Source organism: Amblyomma americanum, chromosome 11 (assembly GCF_052857255.1).
Source record: "Amblyomma americanum isolate KBUSLIRL-KWMA chromosome 11, ASM5285725v1, whole genome shotgun sequence".
Classification (NCBI taxonomy): Eukaryota; Metazoa; Arthropoda; class Arachnida; order Ixodida; family Ixodidae; genus Amblyomma; species Amblyomma americanum.
Window position 1 is genome coordinate 60145657 of NC_135507.1, and position 24594 is coordinate 60170250.

At 43.8% G+C, this 24594-nt stretch overlaps 1 protein-coding gene across 1 annotated transcript in view; it reads left to right on the forward strand.

Moving 5' to 3' along the window:
* Positions 1-23526, forward strand: part of LOC144110806 (uncharacterized) — a 38832-nt gene extending 15306 nt beyond the window's left edge. Inside the window, exons 4-9 of the mRNA XM_077643898.1 lie at positions 10815-11076; positions 14919-15067; positions 16371-16606; positions 17617-17716; positions 18424-18532; positions 22349-23526. Coding sequence (XP_077500024.1) covers positions 10815-11076; positions 14919-15067; positions 16371-16606; positions 17617-17716; positions 18424-18532; positions 22349-23010 — 1518 coding nt within the window. The 3' untranslated portion in view covers positions 23011-23526. The remainder of the gene's footprint in view (positions 1-10814; positions 11077-14918; positions 15068-16370; positions 16607-17616; positions 17717-18423; positions 18533-22348) is intronic.
* Positions 23527-24594: the final 1068 nt, after the last annotated feature.

Here is a 24594-nt window from a genome sequence, read left to right on the forward strand (position 1 = left end):
TGAACAAATAAAAAGTGTTAGCCCGTCCAATGCCAAGTCACAGGTCACGGTTGGTCGATTGCGCCTGCTCAGTTGTTTATGAGCTTCCACTCTATTGTAAGAAAGTTTACATAGGCCAAACTGGCCGTTGCATTTAATATTCGTTTGTGTGAACACTTGAATTCACTCTCGGATTCAAGTTATTTCCATCTGAAAGATCACTGCCGCGAGTGCAGAAAACAGGAAAAGAAAAGGAAAAAATGCCACCCCTTGGTCACCAAAACAAAGATTTTGTTTCACCACAGAGATAAAACAGCCAGGGAAATGATAGAGGCATATTTCATTCGAAAAAGACAAGTAGAGTGTGTTAGTCAGCCTTCCTTGCTTCTGGTTGATAAGGAGGTTTTGTTTTTAGATAATTCATGAACTGAAAATAAGGGGGGTGACGGGAGGCTCGTTGTTGATGAGAGTGTACCTTGTAGCTGATAAGTGTGTAGCGATGTAATCTTTGTAAATGCCAATGTAATTGCTATGTTGCTGATATGTCACGTGTTTTTCGGGTATAAAATGTATGTTCTTCTCAATAAAATCATTAGTTGCGAGTCAGCGCTTGTCTGTGTCTTTCTCTTCTCGTCTGTTCGCACAGTTCCATACAACATGAACTGTTACCAACTCGCTCAACTTTCCATCCTTCTTCAGTGTTGTTCTGATTCCATTTTACAGCGGCAGTTTTGGGGTATTTAAGGATTTCTATAACAAGCCTCTTTATAGTATTATGCTTTACTTACAGAAACTCAAGTGAACATGCTTTGGTGACTGCATTTCTCAAGGCGCCATTGACTTAAAAAATTATTTCATTTGAGGAGCATCTTGTGGAGTTGCATTTGTTAAAAACCAGTGAACTTCGAGAAACTTCTACTTCATCCTTAGATTTAGCTATGTGTTGTGAGCATTAATACTTTTGAAAACAGAGGTGTATGCCAGAAAAAAGGTTTTACTTGACGTTTCTGCTCCCAGCACTGGGTCCTTGTTCATACCGAAGATGCATTCTGCTGGTTGGCGTGTCTTTGTTTTTCAGATGAACCCTATGTCTAGACAGTATGCCATTGCATTCTCAAACTTGCGCTTCAGTATTATATCTTTTTTTTCATGAATTTGATTTGGTCGCAAATGGTTTACTTCCTGCTTGGGAGTGTTTCATCAGTTGTAATTGCGTTACCAGCTTCCAGGATATGTAGTCAATCAAATCAATAAAAATTTTTTCATCCATGCAAAGTACAAGGATATAGCGCCCACAGAAAGCTGAAGCTGTCAGCAGCTTTGCTCTCAATAGCACCCTGATGCACCACGTTCGTACCCACATGGGTGAGCGTCCATACAAATGTGAGCACTGTGGCAAAACGACTGCCTTTACACATGATGGCAGTGCAAGCACATTGTGGACATGACACGGAGATACGCCGAATAACAACTGGTCGCTCCATTTATAGTGTTTCTAAATTTATGGGCCGAAAGATATGGCATGAGTATACAGAGATGAACTAAAAAAAATACAAATAATTTATTCAGCCATTCTTAGATGGAGCACACATGTTGCAAAGAGCGACGGATCAAGCAACTAAAAGAAAACGAAACCAAGCACTTCGACTCTTATTGATGCGATATGAATGCAAGCATTTCCTTCTTTATAGATCCAGCACTTCGGATTATTTGTGTGCGCACGTCTGCATGTTCGTCGGCTTCGTTTTAACAAGGAATATTTCAGTTTGCTGAAACAGAAATATAGATTTGGCAGGTTGGTCCATCACTATTTGGGATGACTACACTGTGTGAACAGCAGTTTTAAACCTGTTTTAATTACCATTATATATATGTATTAATACTTTTATCCCAACAGATATTTAAAACTATTGGGCCCTTGTTTTTATACCACAACCTCATGTGACATGCAAGGAACAAGCACTAAACTATAGGAGAATTCCGGTGAAATATCCCGTACATATTGCATGCAGAAGGTTAGAATCATACACCTCCATGGGGTGGCAGCGTAATTTAGGTGGTGTTGCTAATTTAGGTTGGCATCCACATGTTCTTGATGGTTGAAAAAGAGTAATATTGTAGTAATTAGAGACAACTGCACAGAAAGGATGTTATTTGGCGGAATGGTACTCCAGCTGTACATTCACATCTACTATCGAGCAGTAAATGCAGGCTTTACACTACTAAGCACAAATTTGCATACTTGTTCAATAACCGATCAGGGATGTTAGAATATTGTAGAAAATAAATTAAGGACTGCATAGGATTGGGCAAGTTGGTCAGACATGCTAAAGGGAAGAATGGCGCAGCATGAAGTAACGAGGACAGCTGGAGAGGACACACCCGCTTGAGCGTGTGTGCATGTGTGGAAGGCTGTTGCCTTGTATAAATTCAGCACAGTGGCAGCCAAACAATAAACTTGAAATTTGGCACTTGTGCATGTGTGTACTCTCCTGTCGTCCTCGTTACTTGATGCTGCACCATTCTTCCCTTTATATTTCCAAAAATAGTCATGCAAAATTCATGGACGACATGCCAAAAAGAAATGTAAAATGTCAATGAAATGGTGACCGCTGTACAAGCCCACATGGCTTCACAAATGTAGCAGGAAAGCTAAATTGTGAGATCTATAGGCGAGGGATGTAATTGCCACAATGATTCAAGATAATATTAAGGAAACTTGTATCACACAGCTTCGTCAACCCGGGCACACAATTTTTGCACGGAAGCTTTGTAAGCTGATTCCCAATAACTACATATAACCTAATACTGTGTGTCCCTGGACAGTGGTTGAGAGCAACAAATGCTCGTTTTCCCTTCAAGTGGCATCATATCCATTGTGTGAATTCCGCTCAATGCAGGAAAAGCACAATATTCCAAACGCTCATGGTATCGGGATTGCTTGTTTCCAAACTGTTGATGGTGCAGTGCACCTAAAGAAAGTAGCAAAAATGTGAGATCTTTGCCCCCCCCCCCCCACCACGTCCCCTGGATTTGTCCCGCTTACCGTCTTCCCCCTCGCTCTCTTACGCTGACCTCCTCAAAGAGAATGCGCAGGTATTTCTGCGCACTCGTCGGCTGCCGGGCACCACAATGCCTCTTGACGTGGTCACCGCGTCACCATGAGGTGCAAAAACTTTTTTTGCTTGTTTTTCAGTTTTATATCGTCGCGATTAGCCTGCATCATGGAGTGTCCGCTGGCACGTGCCCACACTGCGTGATGTGGTGCTGCTGCGTATTTAAATGTTAAAGCAGGCCGGAAAAAGGTTAACTTTATTTTGTATTCCTCAAGGGAAATGCGACGAGCTGCTTATAAAACAATGGCTGCACATATAGGCAAGACGGACTTTGTCCAGACGAAAGGGACTCTTTTGTGTGAAGTACTATAGATATCTTGGTGTTTTCCAGCATGCTTTGCGGAGCATTTGCAAAATTTAAGAAACCACGTTATTTTTGTCTTCTCACAGTTGCTTTTATTTGTGTGACCATTTTCAGAAAAGTTTATGTCCGCGCTGGATTAGGTGGTAGGTTGAGAACAGTGAACCCAGGTGAACTCACAATCAGCCTTACTAAAGCTGCAATCTTTTATCGTATATGAATTTAATGTGCATCTAAATTCGTTTCAATCATTGGGCACATCTCTTTTCTGGCTGCTGAGCTCTTCATGACGGAAGTGGCCTTTCTGCTGTTGAGAACACTGAATCCAGGTGAACTCGCAATCAGTGGTAGCAAAGCTACAAACTTCAATCATTCATGACTCTAATGTGCATCGAAGTTAATTTTAATCATTGGGCATCTTTTTTTTCTTTGCCCTCTGAACTCTTCTTTACAAAACTGGCCTTTCCTCTCAACTTCTTCATAAATGGCATATAACATTGTTGTTAATGTCTACATTTTACTAAACTAAACTCTATGAGATGTCTTTTGCACACCAAAAGTCCCTTAGTTTCATTTGAAAGCTATTTTCAGCAATCTGTATCATATCGGCGGCAGCAGCCTGATTGCGCCCATTGCAGTACAAAGGCCGCTCTCATATCTCTCCAACTAGCCCTGTCTTGTGCCAGCTGCAGCCACCCTATACCTGCAAACTTCTTAATCTCCTCCGGCCACATAACTTTCTGCCGCACCCTACTACGCTTGCCTTCCCCTGGGATCCAGTCAGTTACCCTTAGCGACCATCGGTTATCTTGCCTTCATTGCATGCCTAAAGTGGAAAATTTTCTTGCCATTTAGAGCAAGCCTTGTGGTTTGCTTCTTTGTTGTCATGAGGGATACAATAATACTGAGGATGATTATACTTGGGATGATAATACTTGGGATAATACGGAGGGATGATAATACTTGTGCACAGCAGGTTTTACTTTCAGGAGCCGGAACAACAAGCCCTCCCCCCCATTGACCCTCCCGAGGCATCTTGTCTCTCTGGTGCGTGTAGGCAGGTTCAGACTGCTGTGCGCAACACGCCCTGAGAGTGTAATTCAAGGAGAACTGAGGAGGAAAGCAGCCGACGGGATGAGAGGGATGAGAGTGTCGCTACTTTCACAAAGACAGAAACAACAAACCTAACTTCGCCACCTAGCTGAATATAGGCTATTTCTGAGAACAGATAAGTGCACAGTGGACAACAGGCCCTGAAAATTGAAAAATTGGTTTTTGAGGAAAGGAAATAACGCAGTAAATGTCTCACATCATCTCGGTGGACACCCGAACCACCACCATAAGAGAAGGGAGGAAGGTGAGAATGAAAGAAGAAAGGAAGAATGTGTTGGGAGTTGGGGTAGTGGAGCTTTCCGGAATTATTTCAACTACCTGGAGATATTTAACATGCAATGATATTGCACAGCACACGGGCACCTTTTGCATTTTCCCTTCATTGAAACGCTGCCACCGTGGTTATGTTCAAACCCGGGTACTCCAGGTCAATACCCGAGTGCCCTAACCACTGAGCCAGCACTGGGGCCTGCCTGCTCCTTTCTAGCGGAGAAAGTGGAGGTAAGACAGACCTGCTGCAACGTGACAGTAACACCTGGTTGATCGCAAGGAACTAAAAACGTCGCAGCCTGTTCCGTACGCATAGCAATTTTGTGCTTTCTGCAATATCAATCCTTTGCACTTTGTGCCGTAGTTTATTTTTTATTCAAGAAGTGTGCCGTGAGGCATAAGTTGAGAAAAGGGGAAGGAATGGAGGAGATAAAAAGTTAAAACGAGTAAAGACCCATTTTGCTGAGGTAGCCGCAGAGGTTGCAGATAAAATGATTGTTCATGGTCCACTTCACATAGTCACGCTCACAGTTCCACCGCAGGCCCACCTCCGAAAGAGCCGTTTTCTAATAGCTGCCGTCGCTGGGCATGTCCACAACAAGTGAGGCAAATCACAAATGTCCGCTGCAGCGCCACAGTGAGGGCACCTGTCAGTTGCTGGCAGATCTTTTGCACGCCACCGATGACGGACAGATATGGTGTCAGAGCCGCCCCTGCCCGAATCTGGAGCACGGTTACCTTCCCCTGCCGAGTAAGATTACGTGTAGAGGGTGCGAACACTGAGGAACTGTAGCGTATTCGCTGGCGCAGAGCTTGGGAATTGTAAACATGAGACAGGAACGAACCTTGTGGAAGAGGGGAAGTTGGCGGGTCGTATGGTGTGTCAAGGTGCATGAGTCGTAGCATCCGCTTGAATGTTATGTGGATCCTGAGCATGGCACAGTGGCTACTGTGTGCAGAGCACATGAATTGATTATGTAATCTGGAATGTCCATCGAACAGCCTTAAGCTGTTTAAGAGCGGCGAGGGAGTCGGTGTAAATGTGAACTGTATTGAATGTGAGAACGAGCCAAAGGGAAGCAGTGGCATTGTAAATGGGTTGAAGTTCCAGTGCCCAGTGAGTGCACATATCCACGGTATATGTCGCACATAGAGTTAAGATGCGAATGGGAGGGACTATACAGAGCAGTAACTCCCCTCTCTCTGCAGTATGTGATGCATCCGTGTACAATATGCACCGTTCAGTCAGATACACAGCTGATATACCGACGGTGAAACAGTGGGGTGATTGTATGTGAGCTGGCAGTAGTAGTAGTTTTTAGGCGGTCAGTGGAGGCCAGCAGCTCTGCCATGGTTAGGACAGAAGTAATACCATCGGAGGGCTCTGTAACGGATAAGTCAGCAGATGTAAAGGTGCAGTCATGTTGTGGAAAAAACTGACAGGCTGATTATTGTGGAAATGTATCCTTATCCACATTTAGCGCGAGACGAATGCTCTCTGTGTAATCTACAACCTGAGAATTGGGAGCTCCATGGCGTGAAACACTGTCCAAAGATGTCGACTGCCCTGCGTACAGGACAAGCGGGCACACCATGCCGCCCAGCGTCGCCAGCTGCCTAGCCGCTTTGCAGAGCGCCGTGCACGTGCGGTAGCCCGGTGAAGAGCGGGAAAGAGATAAACCTGGATTAGACTTTCCATGTTTGGATCTGCACCAAACCCTGGCCAACCACCCACCGCGGGTATGTGCCATCATATTTCAGGCAACAACAACAACAGCGGGAAGTGCCGGTGGGTCGTCGGGTTGATGACGGTGGAGGGTGCACAGATTCAGGGGGGTGTATGTCCGGGTTTGGGTAGTCCATTTACAGTATAGTGGTAATAGTGTGCGTCGCGAAAACAGCAGACAGAGTAGAGACAGTGCTGAAGACAGGTTGAGTGTAAACAAACGATTGTCTGCGCGTTCTAAGTCCCATGATGTTATGCGTACGCTGCCGTATATTTTCTGTAGACGCGAAGGAGCGAGGGAGATAAAGATAGGGTTCTGATCACTACTCGAAGTATCTGAATCAGCAGTCCAACGACGTTAGTGGTGCTTAACCACCAAGTCAAATCAGGTGAGACCACCTCGGAGCGGTATTCGGGTGGTTTAAATGTTGAAAGGAATGATCTGAATGCCTGCCTTGGGTGTGTGGACCCCTTGAAGAATCCTATGGGTAACACCACGCGCCGTAGTAGTCTGCTGGCGTAAGCAACGTTAATTGAACCAACTTAGTTCCATTAACGTTGGGCGTAAGTGCCATGGAAAAACATATTGCTCAACTTACGCGCTGTATGATTCCACAGCGCTTTAGTTTGTGACCCAACCAGTAAACTGCATGGCAGCCAGCTTGCAGATTTCACGAGCCAAATGTGCGAAACAGAAGAAAAAGAAACGCTAACCACTGGCACTGGTTGACACAGAAAATAAAGCTGCATCGCTATGAGCATCAGTGATTGCAACAAATTCGAGTGGCGAGGTGCGTGATCATAGCATGCAAAAACTGTCGCATTTGCCTGTTTCTGCGCGACAACTTTTTTTGTTCTTGTACTGCGGATCTGGCTGCATGCGGCTCAATGCATGTCAAGCCGCAGCATGTCGCTAATGAAATTGGGCTTTGCCTTTGCGCGTGCTTTGCGGGTTCCTGACGCGTTCGCACTTTTACCAATCGGAGCAAAGCTCTGCAAATGTGTAGACAGATTCAAATCATTTTGCCGCGGTCAAAGCTGTCCGGGTAGCCAGGGTTAAGACAGTTGACTTTGATGCAGGTTGAATTAAGTACTTTCATTCAAAGTGGATAAATCATATCGCGTGCACCAGCTGACAAGTAAACGCAACAAGTGCTAAGGCACTGATTGCACTGGCGCTTGGCCTCTAATAAGTGAATGCGTCTCTGTGTTTTTCTGTGCGAGTCTTGCTCACACAGTCGTGAGAGAGATTATCGTAGCTTTGGCGGTCGTGACTATCGATGCACCATTTACTCTGTTTATGCGGTCCCTTCTGCTTTTCATCGCACAGCTAGCGCAATGCTCCGATTGTCGCGCTGTTTGATTTTGCGCGGTGGCCATAAAAAGCGTGGTACATATGCGCCGAGCAACTGTCATAACTGTCATTGAAAGCACTGCTGTCTGTTCCGGGGCCCGATGGAGGCGATGCATCCGGCGGTACTAGTAACCACTTGGTCGCGCCGAAAAGTTGAAAGAGCATAGCTTATTAACATTGCTGCTTCAGCAAAGAAACCACCGCACTCTGCTGTAGCAATGAATAACGATTAAGTGTTTTAATAGCCGGAGCCAGGCCAGAATAAATCCTTGGTACCTTTCCATTGGAGTATTTATTTTTCCTTCTACGTGCGCTAGAAGCATCTATGGTAATATTGTTAAATGCACGAAGCATATAGACGTTGCTGATTGGGGCCTTGGAGTTTTATTTTGATTTGGACTGCTTTGCTTTGTTTCATTTTGCAGGTATCCTAACTGATGTTGAAAAGACGAGGACTGCAAATTCCTAGCATAATCTTAAGGGACTCATCTTTTAATGCTTGTGTCCTCTAAAACAGTGTATCCTTTGGTCTGACTATGTGTTGAGCATAGTTCAGTGTAGTAGTAGTAATAGTAATTTATTGGCGATATTATTCTATATACAATATGCCCTCAAGGTGAGGCTACAGGAGGAAGACGAAATATCCTCCTGACGAGGTCTACACACCGAATAATACATCCTGAACAACGGTGGCAGCATTGACAACAAAAGAACACTTTCACAACAATAAACAAAATATATTGGAATTGAAACAGTGAACAATGCAAAACATGCTGAACAACGATTAGCAGTAAATGCAAACACTTTCATGACATGCACATTTGGGTAGAAAAGTAAACAATGCACGAAAACTAAGTATACAGACTTAGTTTAAATTTATACACGAGGAAAAAGAATCCAGTTTCTTCTTAAGTGCACATACACTATGATTTTTACAGGAATTTATGCAAGAGACTGATAGTACATAAGAATACAATATGGTTATCTATAGCTTGTTTTCCATAGTTTGTTCCAAGTATTGCAGTGGATGGGGCGACCGCACGTAAACCATATGTAACGTTTCTTCAATTATAAGCATTCCGGAAAGAACTGAAATTATGCTTAACTTTTAAAAAATGTGAACAGCCAAACTCAAATTGCAGGAATAAAAGAAACAGTGAACATGAAATGTTTGCAAAAGATTTGCTTTGACATCTGGGCATGAAAATAATGAACGCAGAGCCCTTTTCTGAACTGTAAAATTTATATGAATCAGTTTTGTTGCAGGTACCCCAACCAGGTTGCAGTACACAAGGTGGGAGTGAACAAGGGCACATTGTTTTTTAACCTGTAGTGGGAGCAGATGCCTTATGTGATAGATAACACAAATAGACCTGGCCATTTTCAGTCTCATGCAGTTTACGTGATCTGTCCACCCCATATCACTGTAAAAATATACACATAGAAATTGGCAAGTGTGGACTTGCTCGATGTTCAAGTCATTAAAAGCTAATTTGATGTGATGATCTAATAGTTTGTTTTTTGGATGGAAGAGCATAAAATTTGTATTGTTGATGTTTTATTGCAGTCGGTTAACAGAGAGCCAAACCGCGAACTCAGTTTAAGCCAGGCATCAGATTGCTGTTCAAACACTTGAAGACGAGCCAGAAGAAAGGCATTAGTATCGTTGGCATACAGCATAATATTAGGAGTTAATGGAATGTTGACAATGTCAATTATGTATAAAGTAAATAAAAGTGGCCCCAAAATTGAACACTGAGAGAGACCGAAATTTACCGAACCAAAACTAGATTCGATTTTACATCGTCAGCTTGAGCATACTGGATCCGTACAGTTAGATAACTCTCCAAAAGTGCATTTGCAACCGACTCCATAAGTGTCTCCTCTATAATATAGTATGGAATGCTTCACGGAATCGAAGGCGTTGCTCAAATCAAAGCAAAATTCTAACAAAAGAAGCCTATTTTGAAAATTATTAATTATAGCATTTTTAATATCAAACAGTGCTGATTGGGTTCATTTACCTGCCTGAAAGCCATACTGTTGGGGCGGATTAGATGCTTAGCTTGTAATAAGTTATTTACTGGCCTGAAAAGTACGCGCTCAGCTAATTTTGAAAACAGAGGCAATACCGAAACAGGACGATAATTGTACGGGTAATTTTTGTTGCCTCCTTTGAACAACACAGCAACATATGCAACTTTTATTTGCTGGGGAATACACCAGAGAGCAGCATTCTATTACAAATATGAGTAAGGAGTGCAGTTATAGCATTAACAGCACATTTTATGGAAAAAACAGCAACTTCATCAACTCCAGATGAGCACGTGTTTCCAAAAGCTTTAATGATGGAAAAACATCTACTAAAATAGGGGACAAAAATATAAAATCAGTATTGCAGGAGGGCAAGTAAGAATCTGCAGTCTGAGCTAAGCGGCAGCTAAGAGAAGATTGGTATGCTCTGGCAGTTAAAAACTGTTTGTTGAGTATATTAGCAAGTGGGTCTTTGGTGTAATTCATCCCATTGATTGATTTTTAGCTCAGAAGGATGATCATTTTCCCTGTTCTCTTTGATAGCCTTAATAGCTTGAGAAAGTAATATAGGGTTGTATAACAGAAATAAAGACTTTTTAAATCCATGCATGCGCCCCCTTTCAAGTATTCTTATGCTGGAAACCATGGTCAGCAAATTTTGTTAGCCTAATTACTGCACGAGATTGCCTTGTTTATTTATAGATTACTGGCCACACTACAAAATGAGCTTTAGCACGTGTGGCCCCACTTTTCACTGAAAATACCCTGCCTTTCCTGCTGCAGGTGTGGTTACAGCTGATCCCAAGGTCGCAATGCTTCGTGGGGAAAAGATGAGCAAGCAGCTGCACCAGTCCGCCCACTTCAGTTGGAATCCTCATAGAGCCACACCTTATCACCCATACGGGTGACCATCACTTCCAGTGTGACCACTGTGGAAAGAGCTTGGCACGAAAATATGACTTCATGAGGCACATTCATACCCACACTGGTGAGCGTCAACACAAGTGTAACCATTGCAGGAGCAGCTTTCCTCAAAAGCAAATCCTGGTGGCACACCTTCACCCCCACACTGGTGAGCGTCCGTACAAGTGCCAGCTTTGCCCCATGGCTTTTGCACGGAATGCAACCCTTGCAAGGCATGTGCGAGCCCGCAAGAAAGAAAAACCATATCAATGCCAGTTCTGTACAAAGGTGTTCAATGAAAAGCACCTTTTAGAACACCATGAGCTCAATACACACTCTGGAAAAACTGCACTTCTGTAAAGGTTTGTTGCCTTTTACTGAAATTGGATATGGGAGGCATTGCCAGCTAACAGCATAATAGCCTGATTGGGTAAAAGTATGCAAATTTCCATGGCCTCAAAGTAAACTGGCACCGGCCAATTTTTCAGGTCCTTTCTCTTATCCATAAGAAGTGTGATCATACTGAGCTGTTTCTGTAATTGACTGGGACTGGCATGGTATGTGCAAGGGAAATCTTTCATTGGAACATGGTATTTTGCACCAAGAGTAAAGTTTGGGTGTATAATTTAGTTACACCTTGCTAATTAAAACTTCATGGGACCAGTAGAAATGTTTGAATTATTGAACCCCTTCGAAAAAGACTAACGCGCACAGCTTGTATCACAGCAAGTTTACTTGATGAAAGATTGGGAAATAGTCGCCTGGTTTTGAGATGAAAACAGTGCAACAATGATTATTTTTAGCATTTCCATCAAGTCCTTTTTGCACGTGCTTTGTCGGGAGCATCAAAGCACAATGTCTTCAAAATGGGAAGGGCCCCCCTGAAGGGCCTCCCCGAGAGAGGTGTGCCGGCCTCTCCACAGGATGCAGTTCACGTTTAAAAAGGGCTTTTTTGTGAACTGTTTCCATGCCGGTCATTCCTAGATGCAACCTCCTTTCGGGAGCCCATTCGAACTAACCAATGCGAGATTCGTAGCGTCCGAATTAGTGGGCATCTGATGCCACAGCCTTGTATAGAGATTGGTTCGGACCATGCCAGCAATTCAAATTATGTTCGTAATTCCAAATTAATGAGGGTTTAATTAACGAACTCTTACTCTGTGCATTACTGACATTATTTCTTGTCCTTCCACCAGAAAAAGCATAGGCAGGTGAAAGAAAAGTGTTTTACAGTGTGCTGTGTTCTTTTTGTGTTTTACACTACCATGAGTACATAATGCTTGCTGTCTTATTGGGAGACAAGGACAAGGAGACAAAGCCCAACCTCCAAATGATATACGTTTCTTGCTTTTACTGGTAAGTTCTGAGGCTGTTCTTATTGTGTAAATTTTAGAAAAAAGAAAGAAAACTCTGCCACACCAGTCTTGTGCGTTATCGTTTGTTAAATACCGTATTTACACGATTGTAAGTCGACTCGTATGTAAGTAGGCCCCCCATATCACATTTCAGAAAAAATAAAAACTTAGAGTTGTTTAAGCTTGGCCTTTGAAAATAGAACGCAATAGCATTATCCTGCGGCCACCACTTATCATCAGCCGCTATCCGTTGCCGCGTGCGGGCATGCCTTCGGGCACATTCAAAAATGAAGATTTATTAGTCACTGGACTACTCCACACTTGTGCCATCGTCCAACTAGCGCTGCTGTTGGGATTGTTGTTTAGAGAAATCCCGCACTTCGCAAACAGCAACATCACGACATTGCGTGGAACAGCTGAAATTTGTACCTCGCTTCAGCTGCCACACCTGTATCACGTGTTGCAAACGTCGAACTTCCACCCTGGCATGCAGTTTGTTTTTTTGGCGTAAAGAACGACAGGAATCTTGAATTTAGTCGTGAACGAGCACCGGTCGCTTACTGGACCCAAAGCACAAATGACGACTGACGAAGCACTACATTAAAAACTTGTGAAACGCGGCCGGCGGCAGTGAAATGCGTCAGAGCCAAAGAGAAACTACGCATGAGCAGCGTCGGGTCTTCCATAGGCTACCGACACTCCCAGGCGCCGCTATCATTCCAAATGGCGGTGTCGCCGCAATTGGAACAGCAGCCCTTCCATCAAATATTGACGCTCCCTTGAGCGCTGAGGGTGCAGTTAAAAGCAAAAAAAAACTTCGAGGATGGTTATTAAGAGTAGAACACGAATGAGTTTTTGGGCCGCCGCTCATCAGCAGCCGCGATCTGCAACCACACGTGGGAAGTGGAGAGGAGAAGGTGGGTGCCGGTTTCCTGCTTACCAACAGCCGCCTTAGGCCGTCGCGCGGGGGGGATCCCGGTTCTGCGCGTTGACATAGCAGCTTCTCAAGGCCAGCACCAGGAATGATGCGACAGAGCCGTGCAGCAAAAATGTAACCACGCTGTAGCATCCCTGATATATTGTTTATTTCACCTTTATTTATGATTTCATGCTTTGGTTTCGATCGTAAATCGACCTCCTCACTTTGGATTTTCAAATTTTGAAAAATAGTTAGGCTTACAATAGAGTAAATACGTTTAATGTAGTTTAAATTTTTTAGGCATTGTATATTCAGGAAAGCGAGTCTTGTCAAATATTATTTCAGTTAGGTGACAGAGTTGTGTGTTGCTGTCACAACAGCACTTCTTGTCTTATTCCATTTGACCTTAGTGGCTTTAACATTTCAGTATTTTTGCTGTCAGCCCTCACAGATGGGCTTATCGAAACTCGGTGAACTTGCTTTGGTGATTGGATTTGACAGGCGACCATTGACATAAAAATTATCGTAGTTTAAAGCAGCTTGCGGAAGTAAAGGTTTCAGACAGAATTTGAGCAAAAGATTTTCTCCTGTGCATTTAGAATTTCAGCAGTGTGGTGTGGGCTCCAATACTTCAGCTGCTTTTTTCATGTTGTGGGTTAACCAGTGTTTAACTGCATTGTAGTTGAGAATTTTTATCAGCTGTAACTGTATGATGTAATTTATGAGATTTGTGTATAAATCAATAAAATTTTCTGTTCATCTTCTCAGAGCACAAGAATGGATTAACCCTAAGGAGCTGAAGCTATTGATAGCTTTGTCAGGCAACTGCCTGTACACGATGACAGTGGAGATACGTTATATACATATAAACTTGTGTCATGTGGCATAAAAGGTCAATTAGATGCCGATGGGCTTAGTGTTGAGGAGTGCATATTATTTCTTTATTTGCAATGAAGGAGTGGTTTGAAAATGCTTATTTTGCAATGGCATCTTTCTAGGCAGCCTGTGGCAGGAGGCGACGCTCATTCGCTCCCATTTTCAGTAACAAGTTCCCTCACATCGTGAACACTGCTGGATTCAAAAAGCTTAACGCTTTTATTCGAGTTTCCACATCAATAGAAGCCTGTGAGTTCATTGACCCCCAAAACCCTGCTGCCTTTACAAACACTCAAGCGGGCAGTGGAGGCGGCCAGTGGTTTTGTCTGCTACGGTACTCGATTTGCTTTCGTTCGCTTATCATGCCGTTTGAAAACTTTTTATGTAGAGCTGTCTAGGCTGTCCAGTTTTAACGACTGCATCAGTGAGCAAATATAGCGCTCGCTATATTTGGCTTTGGAATGACATTGCACACTTTGTCATGTCATCTTCAAAGCACTTGCCAACTGTAAGCGAATGGCTGCCACCACGAGTAGACTGTGAAACAGAAAAAATTGTTCTGAAGTTTTGTTATGCGTGTGTTGCACTCACCCCCGGCGCTCCCATCCAAAGGTGACACGTGCCCCCCCCCCCCCCCCCCCGTTCCTTGGTGCTTTAAATATACATCGCCTTTGAAATGGCGTTCCAGACTTTCATTATCTGTTCTAAGGTGCACTTGGCTTTTCTTTACAAAGGGACGACATAATCTGTTTACTGCGAAATCATAAAACTGGTTAGAAAATTTTCTTGGCATGTATTCCTATAGGGCGCGGTTATGATCCGGATGCATTCCAGCTTAAGTGGATTGAGGCGCAAACTCCCTCGATTGGGGTGACCACGGCGGCGGCGGCGGCGACAGAAGCAGCATCAAGGTTGTGTTGGGGATGTTAATTGAAAGACAGCTGCGACCTCGACGGAGGTCCCATGTTTCAGACAACAGGCCGGAGGGTACAAGGATGTTCATTCACACTCTGGGAATCGGCGTGGCTCTCCTTTCCTACGGAGGCATCGACCGGATCGGGACCGTATTGGTGACGTCGATGCAACAGTGTTCGAGGATTCCCCTGTCCATTGACCGAGCTGTGAGAGAGTATCAACACCGCCTCCTGCCGTGGGCATTACCACATTGGGCCTCTTCGATTATCCACCTCTTTCTGCCTGCTGGCTGACTTTGGGTTGCAAGAGCGCGGAGCGAGGCGCTCGATTTTCTCCAACTGCCCTGCGCACTTCCGGTGGCTGCCCAGAACGTGTTCACTTTTTTTTTTATTTTGACAGTGTACCTACTGGCTGGGTCAGCGGTTTCGGGCTACCACTGGCCAGCCAGACTTGCCAGGACGATTTTGTGGTATGGTAGCGAAAAATGGTTGTGGCCATTTTTATATAGACTAGAAGGACCACGGTTCTTTGTGCGATGTTTTGCGCGATGCAAGCGCTTGTCTCGACTAGACCATGGTGCATATCGTCTCTGTCGCCAGCAGTGGCCGCCTTTTGTGGTAGTTTTCGCTGTTCATTTATTTGGTTTGCATACGTGTGTGTGATCCAAGTTCGATCATCTCACCACCTCGAAAGCACAAATTTTCGCTTCATATTACGATCGCATGGATATGCACAAAATATTTCTGCTGTTAATTTCGTGCGCCCAGCTCATATTGCAATGGTGTTCGAGGCCTCTTTTGAGAGCGGCCGCGGATTCCTGCTCCCAGTCTGTGCGCATAATTCATGTGCTGAACGTGTTCATCGAGTTGTAGCATTGACACAGCATCGTATAGTATTTGCTGCATTCTGCGCAAAGGAAAGGCAGATATGCTTTGAGAAATGCTTGATTGATTGAAACATGTCCCTTGTTAAAAGCCCTCACCAGCACATTGCTCGAGGCATCTATGCGAGCATATATGTGGAAACACAGTTTTCACATTACGGCAGCCTAGGTGCGCTGATTCTGTCATCGTCAACTGTCGTAGAGCTTGATGCTCGGGCCTTCTGCCACAAATGGTTAAAACATCTAAGAAGTACCATACGCATGCATCTGCTCGTGTTTGGCTAATTAAAAACCTAAAGAGAATTCTCCAGCGCGGATCATAATGCAAGCAAATGCACCGCCGACACGCAAAGCAGGATTGTAGTCCCTTTCAGTCAAGTGCTAGCCACTATGGTAGAGCTGTGTTACATACAGATACGATACGCAGCTAAATTTGTACAGTAAACCTGCTTGCTCTAGATGCATTCAGCCAGCTGATAAGCTCTTTGGTCGAGATTATGCGTGCATTCCTTGCCGGCAGCAAAAGATAGCGGCTGACAGACTACATTTGAACGGAACGTATCATTATTTCAGATTGCTGGTTGGGAAATGAGATTTCGGCAATTTTGTATTTTGTTCGCATCAAGATGGGGCTTGTGTTCAGGAGGCATCACCGGCACAAGGTGTCATCCGCGATGGATAACTTCAAGGTAGAGGACCTCCTTGAAATTTTGGGAAGACTGGGCATTACAGTAGACCCCACTAAAAAAAGAGAAGCGACTTTGGGCATTCTGCGGGCGGAGGATGTGACAGTCAAGGAGGCAGACAAAACTTCGGAAACGATTCCCGAGCGGAGGCTCCTAGACAAGAAAGAACAGGAAAGGCAAAAACTTTGCGAGGAATGAGAAAGGGAATGGCAAGCCAAGTGTCGTGAGAGACAGGTTGAGCTAGAGAAACTGCACGCACAAGAGCTGCAGGAGCTCACACCTAAACTTCAGTTGCTGAAATGGGAAAAGGAAGAACTTGTTTGAGAAGTTTTCGAAGAGGAGAAATTTTTGCAACTTTCCTTGCAAATGTTCAAGTAAATTTGCGCTGAGGAGGAGCTAGACCAGGACTGCTGGTTAAAGACGCTGCTGACCATCCTCCCAGGTGATGTCAGCGGTGTATTAGTGCACCTGACCGACGAGGAGGTCAGCAACTATGAGACGGCGATAAGAGCTCTTTAGGGGTATTTTGCCATTCGTGTAGAGGCCCACTCTAAAGTACGAAGTGAAGGAAGCTGGCAGCGCTCCCATCTGAGTGTCATGCGACCTGCCCAGGAACCCCGCTTGGTCAGCTAGTGACACAGCTAGTGACACAATATTAGGTCAGCTAGTGACACAATATTAGCCAAGTAATGGAGACAACGCTTTGCTGTAAAAGAGTGACAGTGAGTCACTTGAATGCACCGCTGAAACCTCGGGCCAGAACGCAACGTTGGTGAGAGCGTGGTTGAGATCAAGTTGCGGGACAGGGAGTTAGGATCATTAGGTCGGATAGCAAGCCTTAAGAGAGAAAGTCGTTAGGCCCAGCAGAAAGTAAAATGCAGTCGAGACAATTTGGGGGTAAGACGTGCAGTGACTCATCGAAAGCGTGAGCCAATAGTTAGAATTCAAGTGGGATATGCAGCTCGGTACTGCATCAAAAAGCAGATGTGAAGGGTGAGGGCACTGCTAGAAAGGAAGGCACGCAGGACTGAACAACCAGGGTAGTGTCCAGAAGGCAGCTGTGCGCACAGAGAGCCAATCCATGCAATAGTTTCCAGAGAAAGGACAAAGTATGGGCACAAAACATTGTAGCACTGAGGACTGGTCAACATTGTAAATGCCTTAAACTGTCACCGCGGCTTTCCAGATGCGATAAGCACCGCTCTAAGGCCAAACTGACCAGACGGGTTCAGAAAAAGCAAAAGCCACTGGCCCCATTGTGGCGACACTGCAGAAGTCCTTTCACGGCAAGTGAAACTTGGGGCAAGCGACAGAGTAGCTCGCACTGTCCGCCAGTCAAAACTCTAGAATCAAGAGGAATACATACAAGGATTTCTTTCATCCTGCCCAGGTGTTGGGGAGGTGTGGCCGGGGTACGGAACATATAATTGTCGCATGGCGTCTGGAGCTCGCAGATGTCAACATGCACTTAAGACCTTTGGTATTTGTCTCGTCGCAGCTACTTAAGCCACTCTGCCACCGCGCAAGGTGCGACTCACGAACAGGCTAGCTCTTCGAAGAACTCCTGCGCTGGAGCCTCACTTTGCAGCATGCACTTGTACATAGGTTTAGCTGCGCATTGTGACAGTGTCCGCTGACAAGTGGAAGTACAGGGAAATAACTAATGGGCCAATGTGACGTAGATTCCTTCGAGGTTTAAGTTTGTCACCTTTGTTATGTGACTTTGCAAGTAAGGTTTCCTGCAGTATTTGTTAGTTGCTAGTGTCTACTGACATGGAAGCACAACCGAAGCCTCCCTTGGACATTGTATCTAAGCTAGCTCGTGACAGCTCCTAGAGATTTGCAGTATGTTGCTGCTTCGGCACTGTCTACATCTGCTCACTTGATTGGACATCTTAGCATTCTCATTTGGTCTTGCATTGTATAATATATAAATAGTGGTGTAGAGTTTTCCTTGCCTTTCCGTTGCCGATCTCCCTTGTTCCTTTTGCAGCCCGACAACACCATCGGAATTTCAACAGCACTGTTCTTGTCGGGATGCAAAATTGGAAAACTGGCCACTGGTGGCACTAAACTCACATCGCAGATGGTGGAGGCACCTGGCAGGCGCAGGATGCCTATAAGCGAGTGGCAGGTCGTTTATCTGCTGTAGGAGCATTAAAAAGGATAGCACGCACCGTGTGTAGCAACGGACGGGACACTGGAAACAGGTTAATTAGGATTGATATGGCTGGATACCTCAGACTGCTTTTCATGTGCAACATGTCTTGGTCCAATCACATCAGTTTAACTTGCAGTAAAGAACTTCAGAGACTCAGGTATCTACGGCGCACATTACACACAGCACCAAGTCATACAAAAACTTTCAGCCTGCAAAACTAATCCGACCGCTTATAGAATACATCTCTGCTGTTTGGAACCCATATCCACAATAAGTACTGCGAAAAAATTGAATCTGTCTAAAAGAAGGCAATTCGCTTTATCTACCGTTGCTACGACAGAGAATTTTCACCCCTGTCTAGTCTCGACACACTATGTCCAACCCCACTTTCATGGCGAAGGTGCTCCGAGTGCCTCAGGCATATATATATGTTCATTAGCTCTGTGCACCTCATGGCAGCGAGCACCTTGTTAGTTTTTCTACTCCATTATCAATTATGCGCAATCATAGTTCAAATATTTCTCCACTTTACGCATGCACTGATACATGTAAATACAGCTTCTTCCCACATACCATCATAAGCTGGAGCTGCCTGCTGGGCGAAATTCATTCACTTACACTTCCATATTTTTTGGCTGCCATTGAATGTCATTAACACCTATGCTTTGTTCGTTTTATATTGTATCTATTATGTACCTTTATGTATGTACGCATGCATGAATCAACATATATACGCAACTGCTTACCATCTATCTTACATCCCTACTCCTGCAATAGGCCCTGTGGGGCTGCAGTAAGTATAAATAAATAAATCAATAAATAAATATGAATAAGCCGCTTGTGAAACTCTGCCTACATTCATGACTGCCGCACAGAATTTCTCAATGACAAAAAAGAAGTGTGTCGTTTAAGTGTTTCTTCTTAAGAAAGCTAATCATGTCCTAAAGAATTCTGCACGGCACTCAGTGTAATTGGCTAGATGCTTGAAAAAGGTGAATTATGATTTGTATGGTCCTATACTACTAAGTCTGAAGTGAATCTCTGCCGACATTCATAACCACTGCACAGAATTTCTTTGTTAAGAAAAAGCAATTTGTCAAAGCGTTTCCTGTTACTTGAGAAGGCTAATCACACACTAAAAGAACAAAGCGGCATGCTGTGTAACATTGGATGGGACGCTTGGAAGAGATGAACTATGACTGGTATGTTTGGATAACACTAAGTCCGGAGGGAAACTGCTCAGATTAATGATTGCTGGACAAAATTTCTGTGTGATGAATAAACAGTCTGTTGTTAAAGTGTTTACGTAAAAAAGCTGATCACACGACTTTATTATCAGCTCAAAAGTTTTTATGCCTTTTAATTGTTCAACTCACTAGAACTTTAGGTAGCTAATTTTGTTTACTGTTGGGATCGATCAGTGGAGTAATGTGGCACCTTATAGATAACATTTTTTAAGTTGTACCCTACTACTGCGAACATAAATTGCACAGGCCTTTTCAAGAAGTGTTTAATCCCTATTGATAATTTTTGTATTGCTTTAGGGCCGGAAAACTGTAATAAGTGATTGTGGAATTGCGTTCATTTGAACATGTCTTCTGTGTTGTGTAGTCCATGCTGTTGAGTAGCTGTCTAAAACAACTGTTGAGGATAAAAATTAATTGCCTCAAAGTGTGCCATAAGGCTCCATGTTATACGTTCAAGCAGCTTTGAGGGGATGCTTGTCGGAGATATTGGATGATAGTCAACGGAGCTTGGGAGGTTACTTTATTCGAAGATTGGTATTCTTCTTGCTTTTTCTTGCTTATGAGTCATGTGAGTAACGAAGGAACTGTGATCAAATCGCTGCTTCCTCGTTTTAATTCACTGTAATGCTAAACCCAGCCTGCCTCAAGTGATGGAATGACAGCAAATGCAGAAGCAGCAATTATATTGCAGTTATGTCATGCCGCACGTGACCTATATGCACACGTTGACGTCACAGTCATTGTTCAGATGTTGAAACTGAAGAAGCAGGACTGAAGAATTTGACTATATATTATTTACTGATCATAGTTAAAGATCACGTGATGATTCATGCATAGTAGTGTCTTCTGCATCATTGTAGAGACGAAAACCTTCCATCAAAATTAGGTGTTCATGCTTCTTTAACAAAATACTGTGGTCTGCAGTCTTGCAGTTATTCTAATCAACTTTTTGCTCTGTTTCATTTTGCAGGCATCCAATGCAATACTGGCGACCAATGAGTGCACAAGCTGCCGGACGGACCATCTTCTAAAACCACTGCTTCCAGCATAGTCAGGCTGTACTGCTTGATGTTCATGATGTAAAATAGCATAATTAGTGATCTCAGACTTTGGTATCGTTGCACAAAATGAGACGTATCAGACCCTGCCTTGTTAACGCCTGGAACACTACCTCATCGTTGCAGCAACCAGCCATGATGTCTCAGTAGTTAGGGTGCTCGGCTGCTGACTCGAAAGACACGGGTTCAACCCCAGCCGCTGTGGTCGCATGTTGATGGAGGCAAATTACTAGGAGGCCATGTAATGTGTGATGTCAGTACATGTTGAAGAACCCCAGGTGGTTGAAATTACCTGGAGCCCTCCACTATGGCATCCCTGATATCCTGACCTGCTGTGCGATGCTAAACCCCATAAAACAGCCAACCATCATTGCAACGTGAACAATGGATATCGTGAAACATTCTACAGGTGGAATTTTTCATGATTGCTGAGGAAACCTTGGGATCCAGTAGACATCAGCACAAGTTGCAGACGAAAGCTAGAGCGTAGACAGAAAAAAAAACTGCAGTACAAAAAGTGCATGTGTTTGTGTGGCTGTGCCTTCTGTGCATCATACTCTGTCTTGCTTTTTCCGCTGTAGTCTCACCAGTTTAGCTTCTCAGTTTCTATTGTCGTTTTGTCACCCTTTTGAGTTTCTGTGTCTCATTATTTCATGGCTTGTTGTTTTCTGTACGCTTCTGCATACATCTTTATAATGTGAGCTCTGCACAGCAATAGTAATACCTTTTGGTGTGCTTTCATATTTTGTAGGGCGATTTTAATCACTACTGTTTTATCTGATGTCTACAGGAGCTTCTAATGCGAGTGCTTGTGATCCTATTTACTGTTGGGAAATACTTATCTAGTCTGGTTCATTCTGATTTGCTATTAACAATTCATGCTTATCTTTATTGCTATGTATTACATTGGTGACACTGCTAACAGAAATGGTTTTGTCCTTGTGGTTTTCAATTTGACCATTTCCATTCTGCATTCATTTCATCACACGACCAATCCTTGTTTATGCTAGATTTAGTAGAGAAGTTTTGCCTTAGTAACTTTTTTTACTTCCTTTTGAGAGACAGAAAGAATACACTCGTTTCTGGCGTACTGTATCACTACTGAAAGCTCATAGACATTACGTTATTCGTGCAAAACTCTTGGGCAGGTTTGGAAGATCTCCATGAAGCCAGGTATTATACGAGCACTTTGTCTAAGTTGTTCCAACTCATAAGCTGGCTACAGAGTATGCTCATTGCTCTGAGTAATTGTTTCAAGGTAAAACCTCCCTCCAGCTCCATGGATATTTACAAATACTAGGAAATTTTGTTTAAAAACTCATCTTGCTTTAAGGCTCAACTCATTGACCTTGATATAAACAAGTTAAATGTGTAATATTGCCACCACCAAATGTTATACTAACACACATTGTCTCGTATTGCTCTGAAAACACCCTGCCTTTCTTTGTGCAGGCCTGGTCAAAGCTGATCCCAGGCTTGGAGTGCTGTCTGGAAAGAACATGAGTCAGCAGCTGCACCAGTCCCCCCACTGCAATCGGAGCTTCATGAAGAAAAACCACCCAGACCAGCACCTTCTCACCCAAATGGATGACCATCCCTACAAGTGTGACCATTGTGGGAGCAGCTTTTCTCGAAAGGGCCACCTGGACCGACACCTTCGCACCCACACGGGTGAGCGCCCATACAAGTGTGACCACTGTGAGAGCAGCTTTGCTCAAAGGGGCACCCTGGTGCACCACCTTCGTACCCATACGGGTGAGCGTCCATACAAGTGTGACCAATGTGACAACAGCTTTGCTCTTAAGAGCACCCTGAGAATCCACATTCGTACCCACACGGGTGAGCGTCCATACAAATGCGACCACTGCGGGAGTAGCTTTACTCAAAAGGAGACACTGGTGAAACACATTCGCACCCACACAGGTGAAAGACCATTCCAGTGCCAGCTCTGCCCCATGGCCTTTAAACGGAGTACAGCCCTTGCTAAGCATGTGCGAGCACATAAGAGTGAAAGACCTTATCAGTGTCAGTTTTGCACAGTGATGTTTAAAGAAAAATACAGTTTAAAATGCCATGAGAACAACAAACATGCTTCAAAAACCACAGTTCCTTAAAATTTTGATACCGTTTCCCAGCATTAGATGTTAAAACTATTGCTAGCTAACTTGTCTCACTTTTTAATTTGCTTTGTTGCGAAAAAATCGCATTTACATTTCTTCAAAGTACTACCGCACAGAGCAATCCTTCGGTTGCTTATACTCCTCCATGAGAAACCTGAATATACCAAGCTGGTACCGTCATGAATGAGACTTAAATCGTGCCATGTGCAGGTATGATCATGTCGTCACTTTATTAGTTTCAGTGCATTGAATGATGTACGTGAATTGTGGTTGCAGTGTTTGGCACTAGGGAGCAAATTGACTTATTTACGTCAGTGCAATGTTGCGTTCTTTTGTGGGTTTAATGCCACCAGAGAAGCATGCTGTTTCATTATTCTTTTCTTGCTTATATTGTGGCTGTATTATTGGGACTCAAGAGCAGAGAAACAAAGCTTAGCCGCCTGATGGTAAAGATTGCTCGCTTTTGTTTGCAGGTTTTTAGAGTTTTCTCTTGGTTTAAATTTTTGAAGGCTTTACTGCACTAGATTTCTGTGCATTGTCTGTGTTCAAATAATCTGCTATCATTGCATGTTGCATATTTTTAATACAAATTGCATTGCCAGTCTTGACAAACATGCTTTATAGATTTGGAGGCAAACATTCACCTCACTGTCTCAACAAAAGTTGTTGTCCTCATCATGGTGGGTGGAACAGCGCAAACAGACGAAAGACAAGAGAAAGACGCAGACAAGCGCTGACTCGCAACTAATGTATTTATTGAGAACATACATTTTATACTTAAAAAACATGTGACATGTAACATAGCAATTGCACTGGCACTTTCAAAGGTTACATCGCTACATACTTATCAGCTGCAAGGTACACTCTCATCAACAACGAGCCTCCCCTCACCCCCCTTATTTTCAGTTCATGAATTATCTAAAAACGAAACCTCCTTATCAACCAGAATCAAGGAAGGCTGGCCAACACACTCTGCTTGCCTTTTTCGAATGAAATATGCCTCCATAATTCCCTGGCTGTTTTATCTCTGTGGTGAAATAAAATCTTTGTTTTGGTGACCAAGGGGCAGCATTTTTTCTTTTTCTTTTCCTGTTTTCCGCACTCGCGGCAGTGATCTTTCAGATGGGAATAACTTTTATCCAAGAGTGAATTCAAGTGCTCACACAAATAGTAATGCAACGGCCGGTTTGGCCTATGTAAACTTTCTTACAATAGAGTGGAAACTCAGAAACAACTGAGGAGGCGCAATCGACCAACCGTGACCCGCGTGCTACTTGGCATTGGAACAGGCTAACACTTTTATTTGTTCATGGTGATTGCTAATGGCTTGGCATAGCCCACTCAACATTTACGGAGCTGAAAAAAACGACGTCGACTTCAAAACGTCCAGCCACATTTGCAAATTGTGTGCTATCTTTTGTACATACGAAATAACAGACAGTTTCTTATGTAACTTTTCGCTTTTTGGTTTCACAAATTCCGCCCTTACCAATTGCAAAAGCTTTTCACAAGTTGTTGAAATAACACTGTGTGAAAACCTGCGCTTTTTAGCCGACGGACTTGTGACAGCACATTATG